The 23,830-nt window shown below is 38.6% G+C and overlaps 2 protein-coding genes across 6 annotated transcripts in view; one reads left to right on the top strand and one right to left on the bottom strand.

Annotated features, from left to right (window-relative positions):
• The window catches only part of LOC108133500 (serine/threonine-protein kinase haspin homolog), a 217,106-nt gene extending 208,367 nt beyond the window's left edge, over positions 1 to 8,739 (bottom strand). For 4 of the 5 annotated variants that reach the window (XM_070278663.1, XM_070278662.1, XM_070278664.1 and 1 more), the window contains exons 1-2: positions 8,517 to 8,739; positions 7,599 to 8,460 (exon numbers count right to left, since the gene is read on the bottom strand). In XM_070278663.1, coding sequence (XP_070134764.1) covers positions 7,599 to 8,460; positions 8,517 to 8,581 — 927 coding nt within the window. In that variant the 5' untranslated portion in view covers positions 8,582 to 8,739. Of the gene's footprint in view, positions 1 to 7,598; positions 8,461 to 8,516 lie in introns of those variants that run through there. The other variant, XM_070278666.1, reaches the window with a different exon arrangement.
• A 7,953-nt stretch (positions 8,740 to 16,692) lies between these two features.
• Positions 16,693 to 18,694, top strand: LOC138925992 (trichohyalin-like). Its single transcript, XM_070277966.1, has 2 exons — positions 16,693 to 18,489; positions 18,677 to 18,694. Exons 1-2 carry the CDS (start codon positions 16,693 to 16,695, stop codon positions 18,692 to 18,694), a joined length of 1,815 nt encoding a protein of 604 aa, XP_070134067.1.
• Positions 18,695 to 23,830: the final 5,136 nt, after the last annotated feature.

Genomic DNA, 23,830 nt, shown 5'->3' with positions numbered 1-23,830 from the left:
ACAGCCTGCTTGATCATATTGTGTGTCTCTGGAGAAGAAGTCCTCTATCCAAAATCACACCAAGGTTCTTGTAGTAGGCCTCGCGACAAAGAACAGAGCCAACCATGGAGATGCCTGGGCAGTCTTTTGGCCTTGTGGAGAATGTGACAAAAGCACATTTGCTGCAGTTGATGCCTATGTTCCATTCTGTAGTCCACTTTTCAAAACGTGTCACGTACTCTTGCAGGCCCAAGGTTGCGATTTATAGCTTGGACTTCTGACCATAACAGCAGTGTCGTCGGGAGTCCCCCCAGGAGTCTGGCATATCTTATGTGTACAGAGAGTATAGCGTCGGACCTAGTACACTGCCTTGGGGTACGCCGGCTGAGATTGGGCGTTTTGACAACTTTTCTCCATCGACAACCTCACTGAATTTCCTTCCGATAAAAAGCTCTGAATAAGGAGAAAGAGCTGAAGCGTTAGGAGGTTTTTCAGCTTACTTAGAAGACCATCGTACCATACCCAAAGGCTGGCTAAATGTCCATGAACACAGCAACTGAATACATACATTCCATGGCTTCCAGAGCCTACGCGATGTAGCTGTTCCAGTGTGCCATGACTTTTTCGGAAGGCAAACTGCCACTTTGGAATAGATCTGCTTACTCTTTCTTGTCCAAGGATACAATTCAGTATCTTTCCATCATTTTATCCAATGACTAATTGGCCTGTATGCATCTTCTTCAGTGGGTTGCTTTTCAGGCTTGGGTATCATTGTGATGATAGCATTCTTCCATGCACTTGGGTAATGACTCAGCCTTAGGACACTGTTAAACAACAGGACTATAAATAGCACAGCCTTGATGGGAAGAACCTTCAGCATTTTGTTGTCTAGAAGGTCCTCTCCTGGTGCTTTTTGTCTTTGAGCTTTCGGATTTGTGTCTTGACTTCTTTCCACAAGCATTCGATTTTCCATCGGAGTCAGATCTAGCGGCTTAAATCTTTTTTCTAGATTATCAGCAAAGATATCCGCCTTCTGCTGACTTCACCTACATCAACCACTAGCGGGATTTCTGAGAGGAGTCTTTGGGATGACCAGTCTCTTAAATCGACGTGCGAGTTTCTATAAGGAGTAATTGGTAGATGCATCTGGGCTCGCATTTTGCAACATCTGGTCTATATGCTCATGCTTGTTCTTTGTCAAGACTTTGCTTAGCCGATTTGACAGTCTTTTAAAAACTTTGTAGACGCGAATATCTCCTGTTCTTGTGATTCTCGGCGGACACTTTTTTTAATCTGTATGAGAACTAGAGCATTTCGGGGGAGAAGATTGCTTCTATTCTGATTCGAAAAGTGCCTTTGGTTCGGGGTATCAGCTGTCGCAGCAGTGTATATATATTTTCCATAAAGGATGCTACCGCAGCTTCAAGATCGTCTGGATGGTTGATGACAGCGTTGAGGTTAATGCTTCTGTCCAGGGATTCCTTAAACTTTTCAACAGAGGTGCCGGGCGGAAGTATAGATTTCCTTTTGGCCTTGCATAGCGGTCTTTGACTTAACGTTGCGACAATTACCAAATGGTGCGAGGATAGCTAGTATTTGGTTTCGATCGAACGTTTGTTGAGTGGTACCCCATTACGATGAAGAAGTCCAGAGCTGTTGGTGTGAACCTGGTTCCCCAGTAGCTACCATAACCATAATACTTCTACCACCATGTTTTACAGTTTGTTTTACATGGTATCATTGGATTCGATCTCTGGGTCTACGCCAGCATTACTGAAAACGGTTAAATTTGGACATGTCAGAGCAGACAACACGTTTCCAATTTTCAACAGTCCAATTTTTGTGTGCCCTCGCAAATTTCAATCGCGGTGTAACATTTTTATCGGATAATTCATTTTTGGTTTTTTTTCACAGTTGCAATATATTTGATGTCTCGCAGCGCTTTTCTAGCAGTCCATTCGCTAACATTCTTGTTGATAGCCAAAGAAGCACTCTTTAGTGTTAGGACCTTGTTCTTCCTCATTTCAGATATTTTTTGTTGAAAAATGTGTTTATCCCGAAAAAGAAATGTTTTTTCAAAAAGATGGGCACCCCAAGCACACTGCAAACATTGGTAAGGAAGGGATTGGAAGGCAACCTTTAAAATTAATAGAATGCCCAGCACAAAGTCCCGACCTCAATCCGATTGAAAGTCTTTGGTCAATCATAAAAAGAGCCGTCGAGCGGGCAGTGCAAAAAAGCTCCATGAATCATGGGCAACCTTTGGCTGTAGCTGAATGGATACGTATTCCTAATGATATAATTGAAATTTGGTAGAAAGCATGACTAAACGCGCACAGGAATTCATCTCAAATAAATTTCTTTGGACAAAGTATTAATATTATCTTGGCAATTAAAACTTTTTAAAACGTGCAAAATTGAGTTTATGCGGGCTTTTTTCGTTTTTAGTTTATATCTCCTCGAATTCATTTGTAACATTATTGTTTTTGCTTAGAATTTATTAAGAACTAGCAGTACCCTGCCACGTTTCGCTGTAGCATATTGTGGTTGCACGCATAAGAAATAAGTCAAAAAAGAATAATTTTCGTGGACTACCTATGTATGAGGATGGCAAAATCGTGAGCTTTCCAACGTTGGTTGTATTACGGTCATTCATCACAACATCCCGCAAATGGATATATTCCTCGGACCGAAGTTTCGTCTGATTCAATCGGAGGAACAGCAAACGTTCTGTTTCAATTTTTGCATATATATCGACAATGTACTGATGAATCAACTGACGACATTTTAATATATGATTGTCATCGGTCCTCCGAACCATTAATCGGTATGATTAAAAGTTCATCGCGCTGCACTTTTTATTCGTTTCTACACCATTGACTGGATCTACCATCCTCACATTGAAATTATATCCATCGGCACCATCCCAGAAGATGAGTGGATACTGCAAAGCATCGTAACAACGGTGAGTTTCTGCGACGTTCACCAATCAATCGTTTCGTCGTCAGCAGGCGTTTCGTCTGCATGAATGACAATTTTATGGGTGTCCGAAGCCATCATATCGATTGCTGTTTTGAACAAACGCACCAAATGGTTCCGTTCGTGAAAAAGCTTCTGTAGCTGGGAAATAATGGGCTTCTTCAGCGAGGTATTGATTCCATAACGTGCATCGACTTCAGCCCCATCATCACCAATGAAGTACATTTGAAAAAATTTGTGGTCGCTATCTGAGAACGGAAGCAGGGAACCGGCTTTGTGATAGATTTGTCCTTTGATTTTAAAAGTTGGCATGAATTGCGCACTTATAATTTCCTCACCAAATGTCGTCATTTGGAAGCAAGAGTTGTATTTCCTAATGTTCGACAGGAAATTCTTCGATTCAGCAGTAGATCCAGCGAATAGAGAGTGCAGACGCTCTGGTGGTGCTTCAAGTTGATGCAATTTCACTTTCCCGGAAGCGCAACACAATCCTTTTAGTTCGTTGTTCAATTTAAGAGCCCGACAGTGTGTGCAGACCTGATGCATACGGCCAATAACGACATTGCGGTTCGAGCTATAATCAACAGTTGGATTATATCGGAATTCAAGACGATTGTATTGCAGGTTTCGATCTGTTGCAAGCTGTAAACGCGCTTCAGCTACCCTTGCCCTGTCGCGTTCATTATTTTGAGACCGAATCAAATCGATTGCTGCAGAACGCGACTGCCCAACTTTCAATCGTGTTCGCTCAAGCCTAGCTGCTCGAGTTTCTGCTGATTCCGCGTTGTGCATCCGCATTGCTCTCAGCCGCTCATTCTCTCGGATGGAGGCCCGCTCTTCATCAGTCATATTCGAAATGCTACGTCTTTTTGCTTCTGTGTTGCGAGTATGATGACCCAAATTCGACTTTTTGGGTGGCATGACTTCGTTTCTAATGACTTCATTTCTAACTGACATTTTGACATTTGACATTTTCTTCTTAGCTGACTGACTAAATAGAAAAGTAGGGGCACGGGGAAACGCGAAAAAAACTGATATATTCGCAAACGCAGATAAGCTATCAAAATCAAAAGTAGACATAAACCGAGCTGGAACCTCAACGCATGTTGGGTAAAAATTTGGGCTTAAACGGTTCAGAACTTTTCAAGTCTATAAATGACGCAGATACGAAGTTCGTATTACGAACAGAGCATTATTATTTATATATATATATATATATATATATAGATTAAATAATAAACAGAAAACAACAAAAATTTTTGATGTTTTGTTGTGAGATTATGATTTGATGCGTTACGAAAGTCTAAGCCGTGAACATGCACTCAATTTTGCTCGCCACTGTACATATGTATAACCATATATTACATATATTAAACAAAACAAAAATGTAGAACTGAAACTATATAAACATTTTAAGGAAAAATGTAAATATACGGTAATAAGAAACTAAAAAGTGTATTATACTGGAAACTTCTTCTACTGGAAGAAGTGCAAACGGATCATGTTCGACCTAGTTACCTTGTTGGGAACTGAAAACATTAGTTTTTCCAGGAGTAATTTGAAATCCACTTCAAGAACAGGCTTATGAACTCAGCAAATGAACGTCATAACCTTACACTTTAAGCAGTTAGGTAAGTGGAGATTGTTAGAACACAAGACAAGAACACAAAACTTTACATCTCCCGCCTACATAAATGTAGAAGCGTAGCTAATGCAGAGTCTAAGTCGGGCCGTACTCTCTGTACGGGTTCTCCATCTATCTATCTGTAATTGGTCTATCTTTGGATCATCAAATTTTATCTGCACGCAAAATAAATAATTTTGTTTTATTTATTAATATCGGACTTTTATATTTTTGGGTTAAACATAGTCATAGAAAAAATTCCATGCACAAACGAAAGTGCAAAAAATATGTGACTTTTATTTTAGCAAAACTATAGCGTTTTTTGTTATTGTTGGCTGGACTGTGGCACACATTTTTATACCCTTGCAGACGGTATTATAATTTTGGTCAAAAGTGTGCAACGCAGCGAAGGAGACATCTCCGACCCTATAAAGTATATATATTCTTGATCAGGATCATCTCCTGAGTTGATATGAGCATGTCCGTCTGTCCGTCTGTCTGTTTCTACGCAAACTTGTCTCTCAGTTTTAAAGCTATCGACTTGAAACTTTGCACACACCCTTCCTTCCTTTGCACGCAGTATATAAGTCGGAACGACCGGAATCGGCCGACTATATCCTATAGCTGCCATATAACTGATTGATCGGAAATGGTATAACTTCGGTGTTTTTAGAGTTAGAGTTCAAATTTTACATGAGCGCTATTTTTGGCAAAATAATCGTCAAATTTCGTAAGGATCGGCCGACTATATTCTATAGCTGCCTTATAACTGAACGATCGAAAATGACCCAACATTCGTGTTTTTGAAGATAGAAAGCTGGAACTTGGTACAGATTATATTTTCGTCAGTGGTTCTAGTGGTACAGATTAGAGGTCTGCAGGAATACATTCTTATTGCCTCAGCCATAGAATACATCCGAATGGAATAGAATGAATGAGTGCAAGAGACACAACGAATTGAATGAGAGGGAGTGAGAGAGTGAGAGAGCATTGTAACTCATGGGCATTCTCTTGCTTTGAAACAGAGTGAGTTGGGGTGGGAAGTAAAAAGAGTGCTTTTAGAATGAGGAACGCAGGCGAATGTCTCGAATGGTTTTTAAGACACTCTATGCATTCATTTATTTTCTTCTGTTGCGCAAAACGCTTCTTAAATACTTTTTTAATAATGAGGGAATTGACCGAAAGGTGAATTATGATAAAGTGTTTTTTTACTTTGGTTTTTAACTGTTATTATTATTTTCTTAGTGTTTATTGTTCAGTTTTTTCAAATTAAATTATTTTGCAAATTTTTTTAGCGGCAAAATTGTGCTGGAAAATTATTTATTAATAAATATTGAAAATATTTTTACATTTATATAAGTAAAATACGTAAAATAAAATATACAGCATAGTAATGAATATTTCTGGAAAAAAAACAATGACTTAATTCACTTTTGAATTATTTTATTATCTTATAATTATTATATATTTTATTATTATTTTATATATTTTATTATTTGAATTATTTTATTTATTATTTTATTATTATTTATTATCAGCGTCTAAAAATACAGGCAAATATGCATAGTTGTATCGTACATTCTAGAATGCATTCGAAACAATTCGAAAGCGAACTGTAACTCTAACTCATTCAATTCGGTTTTCATCCCCCGAATGTTGTGCGAGTGAGACTCACTCATTCATTAATTTTCGTCTCAGCATTCTATCTTACTCAATTCATTTTCGAGGTTGTGCATTTGAATGTCGTTTTTTAGCTATTCATGCAGACCTCTAGTACAGATTTAGATTTTATATTAGTCAGTTAATCGGACCTACCGAATTTCATAACGATCGGCCGACTATATCTTATAGCTGCCATATAACTGAACGATCGGAAATGGTTTTTGGTAGAAATACCAACTTTGGTATATTTGAGGATAAAAGTTTGGGACTTTAGATTTTGTATTGTAATAAATTGGATTATATATTCATAATCCCATAAGGATCGGCCAACTATATCCGATGTTTGCGATATATATCCGGTTTTAGCTGCAAGGGTATATAAACTTCGCCTCCGCCCGATATTAGCTTTCCTTTCTTGTTTCTTTTTATGTCAAAAGTATTTATTAAGTAAATAAAGTATCTAAGCCTTAATTTTGGCTAACTTGTAACTAACATCTAGGGGAAAACTGATAAAAAAAAAATAAACCAGCGTCGAAAGCAAGGGTACTGCAATAAGCTTATATTGTTCTAAACAATTTGACGAAAATATGGAAAATACTGAGTCACTGAAAAAGTCTGATTGAAAAAGTCAATACAATGATCGGTGGTAACTCGGTCTTGATCATATAAGTTATATGTATAGTGGAAACGACATAAATTCCTTCGTTGCTAAAAATGCATTAACTAGATGTAATTTTGGTAAAGTAATAAAATAAGTAAACGTAAACGTAAGCAAGCACCAATAGAAGATAAATATTTTTGACACCACATGGAAATATACTTTCATATATACAATTTCAAGTCAATATTTTTTAAGGGGGGACATATGAGTAACTGGGGGAAAAAAAACGATTTTCTGGAATTGTTTTTGGCCAAATGAAAAATCCTATCGAAAATTTGTAAATAAGGTTTTATAGTATTAGATGCGAAGTACACAATAAATTGTAAGCGGTTACAAATGTAAGCGACATAAAAAAAAGCCTACGTGTGTCGATAGATAAAGGTATTTTAAATATACTTTCAAAATTCAAAATCGATCGGTTAAGATTTGTTCGAGTTATGTTTCCGGCAGACTCAAAAAAAGTGGTTTCGAGAAAAACGCGTTTAAAGTTTTAAGTACTGTGGCATATACCTGTAAGGCATCGCCGCAGAATGGAAAGTTTCGACACTTTTGTCGGACTCTATCTTAGGGTATGTTATTTTTCGAACCTAAAGAACTTTTTAAGCGAAAAAAATAATTTTCGATTTTTTAAAAATGTTACTCAGATGTCTTCCCTCAAACGTAAAATACAATTTAATAATTTTGAAATTATACCTTATTTAAATTTGCAAATCCATTCGTAATGTTGTTTTTTCCGTGTCGAAGGCTGTGCATCTTTTTTGAAATAATTATTTCTGACAAGATTTGTTCAAATGTTTTTTGCATTTCCCCATTTATTTCAATAGAACCCTCTATCGGTATTATTTTTAAAACTACATCCTCTGTTTTAAAGTTGGAATAATTTCCATTATGGAGGGTATATCTAAAGACCTCTCCGTACGCGCCTTCACCTATTTTTTTAGTATTGAGCATATTACTTGTTGCATATTCCAAGTCAAATGGAGTTGGTTTGCTCTGTTGGCATTGTTCCAAAATTTCTTTTTTAAAATTTATATTTCCAAGCAATGTTTTTTTTAATACTGATTTACGTTGACAGAATGGTTGAATAGGTCTACTGATAGTAGTTACGCATGATCCATTTGAACTCACACATCCATTTTCCTTGAAAACATTATGTGTTCGGCGCCAAGTGTTCAGGGATTTTCGCCATTTTCCTGGTTTTAATAAAAGTTTTTTATGATCTTCGCAGTTGTGACTGAGATTTTTATTCTCTTTTAAAGAGTCTTCAAAATAAACTTTCTTTTTATAAAACGTGTTTTTAGGAATTCTTTTGTTGCACTCTAAACCATCTAGTTTTATTCCAGTAATCGGAGACATCTCGCAAGGAAATTTTTTCTTGCCACAATAATAGGGTGTTGATATGCAGCACATTGGAAAATAAGATTCAAGAGAGTCACTCTCCTTGTTTTGAAAAGATGAATTTAGTTCTGTGCCTGTTTTGCTATTTTCTACACTGGAGTCTATGTTTAGCGAAGCCCTTACTGAGTGTTTTATAATGTTCAGGTTCCGAAGTTTCCTAATTTGAAAAATTTTAATGGTATTTGCGTTTTATTCATATTTGATTGATCTTACGGTTGAATATCCAACAATTTATCGAAAGAATCTTTCCACACTTCATCAGGAATAGTGTCTTCCATCTCTCATAAACTCAAGTTAACCACAAAATGTGTATACAAAATATTATAAGGATTATGTTTTTTTATGTGGAATATGTCAACAAAAATTTAAATTTATTATAAAGACCGCACTCTACAGATGTGAACACCCTATAGAATTCATTGATGGCAACAGTCGTACAAAGTGACCGTTTAAAAAAAAAAAAAAAACACCCATTAGACAAAAAAAATGGATGTCCGTTAAAATAGCGTCGCTCAGTTAGCGGCGAAAAGGAACGGTGGAATAGCAGCACAGCAAATAACTTTTGGTTTTTAAATTATTCCACTATTTAGCCACTAAAATACATCAAATCAACACTAGAATTGTAAACAATTGAATATATTATTGTTTTTTATTACTTTGATGGGTTTGAAAACTGTTTTGGGCCTTATTTCAGAAACTAGAGAATGCGCCAACAAGCAAAATACACCAGTTTATCGCCCATTATTTGAGAATAAGCCCATTTGAGAATAAGCCCTTCATTAAAATCGCTGCCTACGCTTTGGAGAAAATTAAATAAAAGTGGGCCAACCTCGTTATCAGCCCATACAAAAATGACCCCAAATAATTGTTTTGTTGTGATCAAGTTGTAAAGAGCTCAGAGGACGCGCCCATATGCACGGTAGTGGAGTCGATGTAGGAAATTTTCAATTATGTTTGGAGCAAAAATCATACAAAGCGCTCCCGAAAATTTTTGAGAAAATCGCCTTCCAGTTCCCCATTAATTTTGACTAATAAGAAGAGCGCCAACTATTGAACCGGAACTAGTTCACAAAAAAGTTCGTTCAACTAGTTCCAAGATAAAACATAGCCTCTAGCCTATAAGCCAGTGGTCGGCGCCGCAATACATTGATATGACTTTAACGCATTAGTATTAGTATCGAATAGCAGAAAGTACCCTTCAGTACCATACCTCAAGCATTGCTCAAGGAAACGTCTATGTAATAGTATTGCCCCCTCGGGGTATGTTTCATACAAACCATCGCGGAATTTCCATAGAAGAGTTCCTCGCATCGAGGAATTCGAACACCTTAAGGAATACTGCAGGATTCCTGTAGTTATTCGAAGAGCATTTCGAACTAAATACCCCAGGGAAACCCTGGGGTATACTCTCAGGAATCATTGAGGAAATACCCCAAGGAATCCCTGGGGTATACCGTGAGGAATCTGTTAGGAATTCCTAGAAATTAGATATTGCTTAAATTCTAATAGAAATTAGATATTGCTTACATTATTTGTTATTAAAATACATACCAATCAAAACTCCATAAAAATTTGGGAACGCCTTCAATTTCTTCTTCCCACTTACTCCGTCAATATTGTATTGGACGATGAGGTCCTCGACGAAAATATATTTCAACGATTTGGTTAGGGGTCAATATATTGGCGCGCTTCAATATATTGGTCACTGCGGTGGTCTGCAAAAATTAATAGGTATTAAACAATTTTTTATATTTAATTATATGTATTATATATTACTATATACTATATACTATATATATTATATATTATACTTAGACATTCTTCTTTCATGCCGCGGCCTAAGGCGAAATCTAAGGCTGCCAATGCATCGTCGGTGCTGGTGGCCTTGCTAATAAATAAGTTCATTATATGCACTACTCACCAGAATTAGTTATTATCACTAGGTCACTTAAATGTTTTTTAAAAAATTTAACTTCAAACGCAACAAACAAACGCATGTAACTTTTATGCAAATTGAACATCAAATGCAAAGAGAAGTGGAGAGGCAAGACGAAACCGAAAATTGACAACCGATAATTCTGCCGCGTGCCAGGGTATAGTCGACCAACGCAATGCCTTGTAATTAGAATCGCACAAGGAAAATAATCAAACATGAACATTTTGGCTTTGCCAATTAATAATACATTTCAATATACCATATGATTAGATAAGAAAAATTAATTAAATATAATCTTAAATATATATAAATATTTCAACATATTTTAAAAAGGGTATTCTGACGTCGCTTCCATTCATTTGGTTTTCGACACCGATTTTTTTTCTCTCCCTTCCCTCCATCTACATCTCTCTAATTGTCTCTCTGTCGCGTGCCTCTGCTCCGAAAATATGACGTAGAAGCTGCGAGAATCATTGTCGAAAACCGAAAGCAGGTAGAAGTTTCGTTTCCCCTTTCGTTTGGGACTTGAGTAAACGAAGCCCATGCAATTTGTTTTTGTTTTTCGAACATGTAGCCAGGAAAAGTCGGGGAAGGAATTTTTGGTACTGAAGGGTAGGCTGAGTATGACGTCTCACACATTTATACTGTGTGTGTGTGGCAGAGCTCGGGCAGAGAAATTTCCTATGGCCGCGGGATAGGCCCGTGCCGACCACTGCTATAAGCCTATCTTATTGGGTCCCTCACAGGGAACGGACAACATAAAACGATTTCTGTCCCTGATTTACCAATACTGTATCACATATTTTTGCGCTACACAACACAGCAGCCGCCATTATGGATTTTGAATGCCCACCCTAGTTTCTGTTACAGAAGATGCGCCATTATGGACGGTATAACACGAGAAAGCTATTTTTTACGCTGGATCCAATAGTTCCATTCCCATTGCTCCCTACGATTTGGAGCAATCAAGTCCCGCACACTTATGAACCTGGTTGGCCAATACTGGGGGTTAACCGATTCATATGTATTGATGCTTTCCAACCCTTAAAGCGTAGTTTCCCCAAAAAGCTTGATACTCGTCAAAAACAAGGGAAACGTCTAATTTGTTATGGTGAACAAAGGGGCATCGGCTCCCAGGGGGCAGCAAAAACCCCTCCGAACAGCGGATTCGGCTGGTGCACGGGAGTCGGCGCCTAGCCACCATATCCAGACGCCGTCGCGCACGGCCATCACCGACCAATCCACCACCGATCAGGCCAGCGCCTACCAGGCCAACGCTGACCAGGCCTGCCTCGAGGAAATTAAATAAATATAATTTATTAGTAATACATATAAATTAAAAAAGTTTCACTCCGAGCTTCAAAGAGTTAAGACGTGCAACTAACCTACGCTCCAAGCTACAGCTTATCAATTTGATCTACCAACCGATCATCCGATTAGAAAACTTCTTCGCGATTAACCGCAAAAAAACAAAAACTATAAACAAGGGAACTTGCTTTATTTACGCACCAAGGGACCGAGCCCAAAACAACTACAATGTCTCGTCCACCCGACCGACCGCCCGACCGACCACTGACAACGATTAACACGATAAAAAGTGAACCAAAGTACATAATTATTACCAGAACTGATAATGGGAAATTTGAAAAAATATCCCCGTTTATTATTAAAAAAGTGATAGACTACACATGTAAAGGATCAGTCGAAACATGAAAAAACTTAGATCTGGTACCCTTCTCGTCAAAACAAAAAACCATTTTCAAGCTCAGAAATTACTTAAAATGCAATTATTCCACAACTTTCCGGTACACGACGAAGAGCACAAAACTCTAAACATAACATAACATACACGTCGTTAACATACGACCATACATTCCACCTCCAATTAGATGCTTCAACTGTCTCAGATTTGGACACCCCTCCTCTTACTGTAAAAATCCTAAAACATGCGCCAACTGCTCCGAAGAAAGTCACACAACAAACGACGAACCATGCACCAATACCCCAACCTGCGTCAATTACAAATACGAAGATGACCAAATCAAACACCACAACGCTATGGACAAATCATGCCCCGCCTTAATCAAACAAAAAGAATTAACGGCCATCAAAATAACGCAAAAAGTAGACCACAAGACAGCCCGCTTCATATAAAATACACGCCATACCCACGCTATCACTGCACACAAAGAACCAGCTACCGAAACAACAACGCACGCAACCACTACATCAAAAACAAGCCCTCCAACTCCAAATCCTATAACTAGACAAATTATCACCTATGTAGACTCCCCTGAAGAACACATGGACACCACTGCATCAACATCATTATACTCCACACGCTCCGAAATTTCGGAAGAACTTAAATTAAAAATATTCACAACCAAATCAAATAAGTTAGGAACTACCTTGAAATCAATAGACAAGAACAACCAAAAAACTAAAGACGAAAAGAACACTAGTAAGAAATGTAAGATATCTGATAACATGAATATAATGAGCACAGATGAAGATTTAGACCTATGAAATTATATATAACATATAAATAGAAAATTATTTAAGTTCTAGTTATCCTTAAACTATACCCTTAACATGCTTGAAGTATTACAATTAAATATAAATGGATACCTCAATAATTATAATCACCTACAAATACTCATAAAAATAAAACAACCCTAAAATAATTTCCATTCAAGATACTCACCTTCACTCTCCCAATAAATTTCCCACCCCAATAAACTACACTCTTTACCACATAAATACCTCAAACATCCCGTACGGCGGGGTAGCTCTTCTAATCCACAACTCTTTGCAACAAGAACAAACCCAAATCCACAATATAAGCTTTAACTCAGTCGCCGTAACAGTACAATCTAAAGTAAAATGTACAATAATTTATAGTTATATACCTCCCAACAAACCTTTCGCCCTACAAGAATTTCAAGACACTTATAACAATATTAACACTCCTTGCCTAACAGGCGATTTCAACAGCTGGCACAAAAGTTGGGGATCACAAAATAATAACGCACGAGGCAACCTGTTGTTTAAATATATAAACCAATCCTTGCTAACCACACTCAATAATGGCTCCCCCACCCACTTCACCACACACTACACATTTACACATATTGACCTCTCCTTAGCTTCCCCTGAACTATTCCTACACGCTAAATGGGCAATTGACAATCAACTCTCAGGTAGTGACCACTTCCCGATCTCAATCCAACTTTTTGGAAATGAATCAACCGACTCCTCCGTTAGCAAACCAAAGTTCAATATTGATAAAGCCAACTGGCCTCTCTATCAAAAACTTAGCAAACCGTTTTCCAAAGACAGACCACTCAGCCAAAAAATAAACCAAGAAACAGCACGCCTTTGTACCATCATGAAGCCTAGCGCCCATTTATCCATACCACAATATCACCCTAACTCATCTAAACAGGTCTCCTGGTGGGACTCCGATCTACAAATTCTAAATTAATAGAATTTAAAGTGTGCCTTAAATTAGCACACAGATACACTGTCTCATTAACCCTAACAACCCATCTGACATCCATACAAGCAAATAGGTCATCTCCAAAGCCCTTTGCGAGTTCTGGTCAAATGCATCACTTAACAATAATTTCCATCCTACTTTTATATCACACAAAGAAAACATTAGCTACAATTTCTCCCACAGTACATCTCCACTAACCCAATCCTTAGAATGCGATATTTAAATTATCGAATTAAAAAGAGCTTTAAACCAATTAAAAGGCAAGACACCAGGTAGAGACCGTATTAGTTACCCGATGATCCAAAATCTGCCAGATTCAGTAATGCAAAGGCCACTTTAACTATATAATAATATCCTCGACGCACACATTGCACAGCAATTTAAAGTAAGCAACATAATACCAATATTAAAACCAGACTCAAACAAAACCGATATATCTTCCTATAGACCCATATCCCTAAATAGCTGTCTATCTAAAGTCATGGATAAAATAATATCTAAACGACTATGGTGACTAGTCAACAACAGCCAGCTACTCGATTTGCGTTCAAATTCAAGACATACAATCCCAACCCTTGCCACTTAAAAATGGAATCCCCCAAGGATCACCATTATCAGTTATTCTGTTTGCCATTATCTACAATAAAGTTAATAGAATCATAGGTCTTCACAAATCATTTGAATTTACAGCATACGTTGATGACTATACAATTATAAATAGGCACAAAAGAACAGACACAATAATAAACGTAAACCCACTGCTTACTGACATTCAAGAATGGTGTAATTACTCTGGAGCCAGTCTTTCTATACCCAAATCTAAATTTTTACACATTTTAAAAATACTGGGTGTTACCATAACCAATAATTATAAATGGGATGCGCCCATAGATCGACTAACAACACAAATTTCTAAAAGACTTAATATTATTAAATGTCTATCTAGCACTAGTTTCAACTGCCACATTAAAATTATTATCTATATAATCCACTCAAATATTATGTCAAAATTTGATTATGGGTTATTTCTATACGGAAAAACACCCAAATCAAAACTTAACAAAATTAAAACAATATACCATTCAGGTATTAGAAAAGCCTTCGGGGCCTTTCGCTCCTCACCAATAAAAAACCTACTATACGAATCTAACATAAGACCAATTGAACAAAGAATTAAACATGCTACATTAAAAACTTTAAAAGGATATCCACCGCAAAAAAAACACCCCTAGACCAAAACGAGTCCCAAAACTGACATCAGCAATAAAAGATCCTCCCTACTCATCCATTTTCACCGCTGTAGCAGCCATTCTCCATGCATGCAGATATGCGGAAAGACAAAAAGGAAAATTTGCTATTTGCACTGACTCACTCTCAGCCCTTACAGCAATGTAAGGTGCCCCAAATAACTCAACGTACTACATATTAGAAATTAGAAAAATAATGTAAAAATACAAATACAAATACAAAAAAAAACAGAACAATATAGATCTTTTAAACCCAACTACTTCCCGATTAGACACCATTAAATTTATGAGACTCCGAATTGGACACACTAAACTGACTCACTGCCACCTATTTGACAAAACACCTCCCCCCACATGCCAACAATGTAGTCAAAACCTTACCCTAACACACATATTCCTTGAATGCCCTAAATATATTGATATATATATTAAATATATATTTCTACTATAAGAAATAGTAGACCCCATGAATATATCCACAACAATCCAATTTCTGAAATCCATTAACCTCTATAATAACATTTAAATTTAATTCGAATGTACATACAAACCTAGATTAAGTACACATATACATATACATACATCTATATTTAAGTCAAATGTCACATAGAGTTTAAGCAGAAGGCCTTTGTAGCTATTGCTTAATACAAACAAAAATTACCCGCACTTTATAATTGCTGGCAATTTCGTTATAATAATAATAAAAACAAGAAAGGAAAGCTAACTTCGGGCGGAGCCGAAGTTTGTATACCCTTGCAGATTAGATTGTAGATTGTATACCCTTTATTCCTATACATCTTTTAAATTAGACATACATATCTACCCTTTTTCGTCTGGCCTTTTTAGAATGGTGGGAGTGACTGTTACAGTCATAAAAATTACAACAGAGTTTACATTCTTAAATTTGCAACCCTTTACTTTTTGATAACACTAAAGACATCCATGGGATTATCCCATTTTAACCTGGTTAACAGGTAAAATTTGGTAGACCGTCATTTGGTTTATTTTCAATGAACACGTGCAAGGGGTCAGAATTTTTTAAAAGACCTTAATTTCGCAACCCTTTACGCAGGTATGAGTGCAATTTATAGAATGGCTTCTTACTGTACAATATCAGGTAATACTTTTTTTGATTGGTCGAATCGGAAGAAAAGCGCTACAATTTAAGACTCAAATGATTGAAAAACACCTAAATTGCACAACAGGTAGCCCAGGTACAAAAAAAGAAAAATCCATTTTTATTGCCTTTTTTAAAAAGGGTAATCTAGGGAACCTTTAAAGGGTCAAAGGATAATTCTTTTTTGTTTGGATATTACCTAGCTTGGCTATATATTTAGAAATCCTTTAATCCCTAGATCAGTCAATGAAAAAAATTTACCGAGTGATGACGTTACTCTGTCAGTCAGTATTTTTACAAGTGCAAAAATTTTAAAGAGAGCGGAAGTATTTTTTCGACGTCGCGGAAGTATTTTTTAAAAGTGCCAAATTTAAAGTGTGATAAAGTGGAAAAAAATTAAAGTATTTTTACAAGTGATACAAAATTAATAGTACGTTAATATCGTGCTTAAAAACACAAACTTTGGTAAGTATATTAACTTTTTAATTCTTTAAAATCTTATACCCGTGGACGGCATTCCATGTCGGTGATTTTATATGCATTCCATAACATTCCATAACTTTCATTTTTTTCATACAGGACTATAAAAAATGCCACGCGTATCACGGTTATCCCAGGAACAACGCCGCCAAGCTGCTTTAAACCGCAGCAGAGCCCGCTATGAACGGAATGCGTCCCAAATAAGAGCTCGGAACTCTGAACATATCGCTAATGTTCGAGACAATAACCCTAACGTACGGGAGGAAAGTCGTGTTCAGGATTCCATTGCACGCGCGCAGCGGAGAAGAAGCGAAAGGGTTCGCAACCTTGAACGGATTCGGGACGCACAAGCGCATTCAACTCGTCGGGAGGACTCTGACGAGCGCCGACAAGAGCAGTTGCGAAACACTGCTGAGCATGCGTCTCGGAGGACTAATCCAGAAATCCGTTCTGTAGAGCGTATTCAGGATGCTGCAAGGCATTCAAATCGTCGACAGGACCAGGACTATCGTGTCTCAGAGCGGACTCGGGATATGGAGGCACGCGCAACCCGTCGACAAGACTCTGAGGAGCGAAGACAAGAGCAGTTGCGAAACACTGCTGAGCATGCGTCTCGGAGGACTAACCCAGTAATCCGTTCTGCGGAGCGTATTCAGGATGCTGCAAGGCATTCAAATCGTCGACAGGACCAGGACTATCGTGTCTCAGAGCGGACTCGGGATATGGAGGCACGCGCAACCCGTCGACAGGACTCTGAGGAGCGAAGACAAGAGCAGTTGCGAAACACTGCTGAGCATGCGTCTCGGAGGACTAACCCAGTAATCCGTTCTGCGGAGCGTATTCAGGATGCTGCAAGGCATTCAAATCGTCGACAGGACCAGGACTATCGTGTCTCAGAGCGGACTCGGGATATGGAGGCACGCGCAACCCGTCGACAGGACTCTGAGGAGCGAAGACAAGAGCAGTTGCGAAACACTGCTCAACACTCTACTCGGAGGACTATTCCGGAGTTTCGCATTCCTGAACGCATTCGGGACATGGATGCACATGCGATCCGTCGAGAGGACCCCGAGGAGCGACGACGAGAGCAGTTGCGAAACACTGCTGAGCACTCTACTCGGAGGACTATTCCGGAGTTTCGCATTCCTGAACGCATTCGGGACATGGATGCACATGCGATCCGTCGAGAGGACCCCGAGGAGCGACGACGAGAGCAGTTGCGAAACACTGCTGAGCACTCTACTCGGAGGACTATTCCGGAGTTTCGCATTCCTGAACGCATTCGGGACATGGATGCACACGCGATCCGTCGAGAGGACCCCGAGGAGAGGCGACGAGAGCAGGTGCAAAATACTGCTGAGCATGCCTCCCGGAGGACGAATCCGACATTTCGAATTTCAGAGCGGATTCGGGACGCCGCAGCGCGAGCTGCTCATCGCGAGGACTCAGAGGAACGAGCCAGAGAACAGGAAAGGAATACTGAAGAGCATCGACAGCGACGAAGGGATTCTGAGGAAAGACAGCGAGAACGGCATAGGGACGCCAATAACCGGAGAGCAACCAGGAGAAATCCCATAGCAAGAACACAGGAGCAACGGATAAACACATCACAACGCCGGGAAACACGACAACAGCGGAGGATTCGGGAAGAACAAATTCGGCAAATGGCAGAGGATCGATTAATAAACTTCAGGATGGACCCCCAAAATCGACTGGATGCCTCCCAAAGGCAGTCGCAACGCAATATGGACGCAAGAGCTCAACTTTCGGAGGACGAACTGGATCAGGAACGAGAACAACAGCGAAATAGGATTCGAGCAACAGCAAGGGATCTTTATCACAGGAACATAAAGGAAGGACCAACGGAAATTTGTATTTGCTGTGGAGGAACATGGTTCCGTTCGCAGGTAAGTGGATTATACATCCTGGCTATCTCCTCTAAATTTCCCCTCCTAAACGTTGGCAACGCTTTTTATTTGTCACGAAAATTTCCCAGTCCGTCCGGCAAATATAACTTTTGCAACACTTGTCGTCGTGCCATCTCTCTTGGCAAACTACCATCACTCTGCCTTTCCAATGGGTTTGACTTCCCAGAAATTCCTGAGTGCTTAAATGGACTCACCTGCCTCGAAGAACGCCTTATTTCACCGAGAATTCCTTTTATGAGGATTATTTCCCTCGGCTATGAAAGGCAATGCGGAATCAGAGGGGCAGTAGTGAACGTTCCAATTTCAGTTCCTGATATTGTGACTGCGCTTCCGCGCTCTTTCGACTCTACTCATGTCATCCAAGTCCATTTAAAAAGGAGACTAGAGTATGCTCACAATTTCATGACTGAAACTATTCGACCCGCTCGGGTCCTTGAAGCTGTACGGTACTTAGTGAATACCGAGCTCTACAGAAAGCACAACATTTCACTGAACGAATCATGGCTGGCAGGACTTCAAGGAATTAATGAAATTCCTTTTATTGCGGATGAATCTGATCGCGAAGCAGTAGAGCAACTTCTTCAGCAGCAACACCTATCCCAAAATGCTGCAGAGCTCGAAGAAAATTTAAATCCCGGAGGCCATGAAACATTATTGGAAAATAATGACACTGCAATTCAGCGCATTGCATTGGCACCGGGTGAAGGCCGTCGCCCAACAAGCTTAACGCTTGACGAAGACGCAGAGGAACTTTCCTTTCCAACTATTTCTTGCGGAGAAATATTTAAAGGAAAGACAACCTATGCAAAAAAAGCCAGATCTCAAATCCGATTTTACGACCGTCGATGCGCTGTAGTTCCTAAAGTTTTATACATGTATAAATTTTACGAAATGCAGCGCATTCAAAATTCTATTTCAATTGCTTTACGCAAAAAGTCAGGTGCAGTTACCGCTGGTAATCTGCGGGATGAGTCATTTGTTGACAGACTTGTTCAACATGATGATGGCTACCACATCCTTAAAGGCTTACGGTCGGCACCAGCTCATTGGGAGGCTGAAAAAAAAAAAGTTATTGCTATGATTCGACAATTTGGCTTGCCAACGTTTTTCATAACTCTTTCCGCTGCTGAAACTAAGTGGAATGAACTTTTAGTTATCCTTTCCCTTCTATTGGACAATAGGGCTATAAGCGAGGAAGAAGCGGCAGCTCTTTCCAGCTCCGAAAAGGCTCGGTTAATCCGATCCGATCCAGTGACGTGCTCTCGATACTTCGATTACAGGTTGCGACAATTAATGAAATTGTTCAAAACCGATATTTTTGGGGAATTCAATCTTTCCCATTTTTATTGGAGAATCGAATTCCAGCACAGAGGATCTCCGCACTCTCATGGCATGTACTGGCTTGCTGGTGCTCCTAAGCTCGAAGACGCCGAAAATACCGAGCAAGTAATAAACTTTATCGATAGGTTTATTACTACAAATGGAGACGATCCTGAGCTACAAGAAGTAATTCAGTATCAACGCCACAAGCATAGTGCTTCCTGCCTGAGAGAGTTACGCGGACAGGAGTTCTGCCGATTCAATATGCCATATCCTCCTATGCCCGAAACGCTTATTTTGCATCCAATGGAAGAAAACGAAGTAAATGTTGAAGAACATAAAACTTTGTTCAAAAAAATTAAGGAAGCTTTAAGGACCATTTCTAATGAAGACGCAGCTTTATATAATAATTTTGATTATTTTCTGACCCACCTTGAAACTAATTTTGAAGCCTACAAATTAGCCTTACGTTCCAGCTTGAAAAAGCCACAAATTTTTCTTCGCAGACAATTCTCCGACCGATTGCTCAATGCTTATAATAGAGATATTCTAGGCTTACACAGAGCTAATATGGATATTCAATTTATCCTAGATGCTTACGCCTGTTGTAGTTATATTATTAACTACATAAACAAATCGAACAGAGGCGTATCGCAGTTGCTCCGTGAAGCCATGGCAGAAATAAGCCATGGGAATATTTCTATTAAAAGGAAATTACAGCACCTCGGGAATAAGTTTATTAACGCTACAGAAATATCGGCCCAAGAAGCAGCTTACAATATTTTGGGTCTGCATATGTCAGAGGCAAGTGAAGGTACTATTTTTATAAACACTTGCCATCCAGACAAACGAGTTAGATTGACTCGCTCAAATGAAGAATTAGAGCGACTACCAAACAACTCGGTGGATATTTTTGAGCGTAATATTCTTGACCGATATGTGCAAAGGCATGCGCAGTTGGAAGGAATTTGTTTAGCAGATTTCGCGGCTTGGTACAGATTTGTCAAGCGAAATGCACGATCTGCCGCTAATCATAGGGAAGACTATGAGGAAGCAAATGATGTGGAGGTAGATGACGAAGATGAAGTTGCTGAGCAAAGCTATCCACTGATGGATGGGTCTGGTTGTGTTAAGAAACGCAGGCATCCCCTGATTCTAAGGTGGGTTCGATTTAGCATTAACTCTTCACCTTCCGATTATTTCCGAGAGCATTTAATGCTCTTCTATCCTTGGCGAAATGAAGAAGCTGAACTTCTTTCCAACGACATTGAAAACACATTCCGAGCAAACCACGAAGCCATTAAGACAAAAAAAAGGAACTATGATGTGTTTGATGATATGGAGTTAGAAAGAGTTCTGGAAGATTTGCAAGAGGATAGGGGGGATAATGCTCCTGTTGCGGAAGAACCTGCCTCCCAATTTTTAGACGAAGAATTTAGAGCTTTGGCAGTACCAAATATAGAGCGGAACGTAAATATTCTTCAGGATGACAACGCGATAAATAACCCTGAAGAAGACGGCGAACTTCAAATAATTAGACTCCCCCCGTTAGTTTCCAATGATGACCTTTGTTCGCTAACTCGGTCCCTCAACTACAAGCAAAGACAATATTATGCACATGTGATGCATAATGTTGTTTGTAAAAATATTTTTTACGAATATGTTGGTGGAGGGGCCGGTGTAGGAAAAAGCAGACTGATTTCTACCATCTATCAGTCTGTGACTTGGCGAGCAAATAAGCTTCCTGGTGCTACGGATTCGGCAAAGGTTTTATTATGTGCTCCAACTGGAAAAGCTGCTTTTGGAATTGGAGGACTGACACTGCATTCAGTGTTTTCTCTTCCAATAAATCAAGCTTCAGGTCCCTTAAGACCTTTAAGCAATGACAGTTTAAATACAATTCATTGCAAGTTGATCGATCTCCAATTAATTATAATTGATGAAATTTCTATGGTTGGTTCGAAAATGCTTTCATTTTTGGATCAAAGGCTTCGCCAAATTTTCCGAAGCCCTGACATAAGTTTTGGTGGAAAATCAATTATTGTTTTTGGAGATCTAAAGCAGCTTTCCCCAGTTGGAGACAGTTGGATATTTTCGGAAAGGACAATTAATCCTTATAGCGTTTTAGCAGGAAATAGCCTATGGAGCAACTTTATGTATTTTGAGCTCACAGAAATAATGCGCCAAAGAGGCGATCATGCATTTGCTCAAGCCCTGAATCATTTATCTGAGGCTTGCATGACAATTGCAGATATAGAGCTCCTAAAACAAAGAGTTGTTTCACCCAGCGAAGTTCCTGATGATGCCATTCATTTATTTTCTTCTAACGAAGAAGTTAACAATTACAATTCCATAAAACTAGCGCAAATTGGGACGGAAGAGTTGGTTTCCACTGCTGTTGATACAGTGAAAACTGCGAACATATCTGCACGAAACAGAGAAAACACGTTAAGATATGCTCAAAATATGAAAACCTCTGAAACACAAGGTTTACCATATAATCTTCATCTCAAAACAACCGCTAAATATATGGTAACCGTCAATATAGACACAAGTGACGGACTTGTAAATGGAGCAACTGGTCAGCTAATGCAAATTGACCATTGCTTAGTGAATGGCTCAAATTTAGTGACGCGAATTTGGATTAAATTTTTTGAACCCACGGTTGGCGCTATCGCCAGATCAAAAGTTCGGAACAGTCCCGATCCCGAATGGACTCCAATAGTAAAAGCCTCTCGAGTTTTTCAATGTGGAAGATCGGAGCATGCCTCTGTTGACCGAAAACAATTCCCAATTGTTCCTGCTGAGGCTATTACCATCCACAAAAGCCAAGGAGCAACATATAGCAAAGTCGCCGTGCATCTTAAAAGAGGCATCAAGCGAGCTTCGCTATATGTTGGATGCAGCAGGGCTACTAGCGCATCAGGACTTTTCCTTTTAGGCGACTTTGTTCCTCCAACAAGATTTGGAGCACCAAATGTCCAAGACGAACTTCAAAAGTTAAGAGAGGAAAAGTTCTTGACTACGCATTATGAAATTGTGGTCAGCAGTAATGAAGAAATCTCCCTATATTACCATAATGTTGAGTCTCTTCGAAGCCATCGCGAAGATATTTTCAACGACCCTATTATTTGTTCAGCAAATTTTCTTTGTTTTGTCGAAACTTGGACTCTTCCCAGCGAAGACTTTTCTTTACAAGGTTTCGACATTATAAGAAGAATTGATAGCAATCGATTGAATGGTATTGGCAAAAATGGAATTATGATTTATGCCAAGCAAAATATTGCCGAAAATGTAGTTTTCTTGTTTGAGACAAATAAGTCTTTAAGCTCAAGAACTACATACCAATCAATTGCCTTCAAATATCTCGATACATCTTTTATTGTTGTTTATAGGAACCCTGCTTTTCCTATAACACAATTTCGAAATGAAGTTATGGCGGATGTAGAAAGAATACGCAGCTTAGAAAATAATACAAAATTGGTAATATTAGGAGATTTTAATATATGCAGGTCTACAACCACTGATCAACTGGAGGTATCTTTAAATGAAGTTAACCTTATTCCAATCAATAATTGTGCGACTACAAAACATTTAACGCAAATTGATTGGATATTTGCTGAAAATGAGCTTAGGAATGCTGTGGCTCTTACATACAAAACGAGCTATAGTCATCATGACGGAATTTTTCTTAAATATAGCTGCTAAAATTTTTTGTTTAATTTATTAACTTATTTATTTATTTTAATTGTATATATTTCATTAAATTAGTCATACTAGTATTATTAAATTATTATTGCTTAGTTGTTTAGTTATAAAGTGCAATATAAGTTAAGTTATTATATTTCCCTCTCGTGGATTGAGACCTTGTCGTGGTGAGGGGGCTGAGTATGTGAGGATTCATAATAAATATCACGGAAACCAGCATCAATCCTTTGTTTTAACTAGTTTATAAAAAAATTATTTATTGATGATACCTATGATAGCCGTATTTTATGAC

The sequence above is a fragment of the Drosophila bipectinata genome, chromosome 2R (assembly GCF_030179905.1).
Source record: "Drosophila bipectinata strain 14024-0381.07 chromosome 2R, DbipHiC1v2, whole genome shotgun sequence".
NCBI classification, from domain to species: domain Eukaryota; kingdom Metazoa; phylum Arthropoda; class Insecta; order Diptera; family Drosophilidae; genus Drosophila; species Drosophila bipectinata.
This window is presented reverse-complemented; position numbering and strand designations above follow the sequence as displayed.

Coding starts and splice junctions, on each gene's coding strand:
- LOC138925992 (XM_070277966.1), top strand. CDS start 16,693: ATGCCACGCGTATCACGGTTATCCCAGGAACAACGCCGCCAAGCTGCT.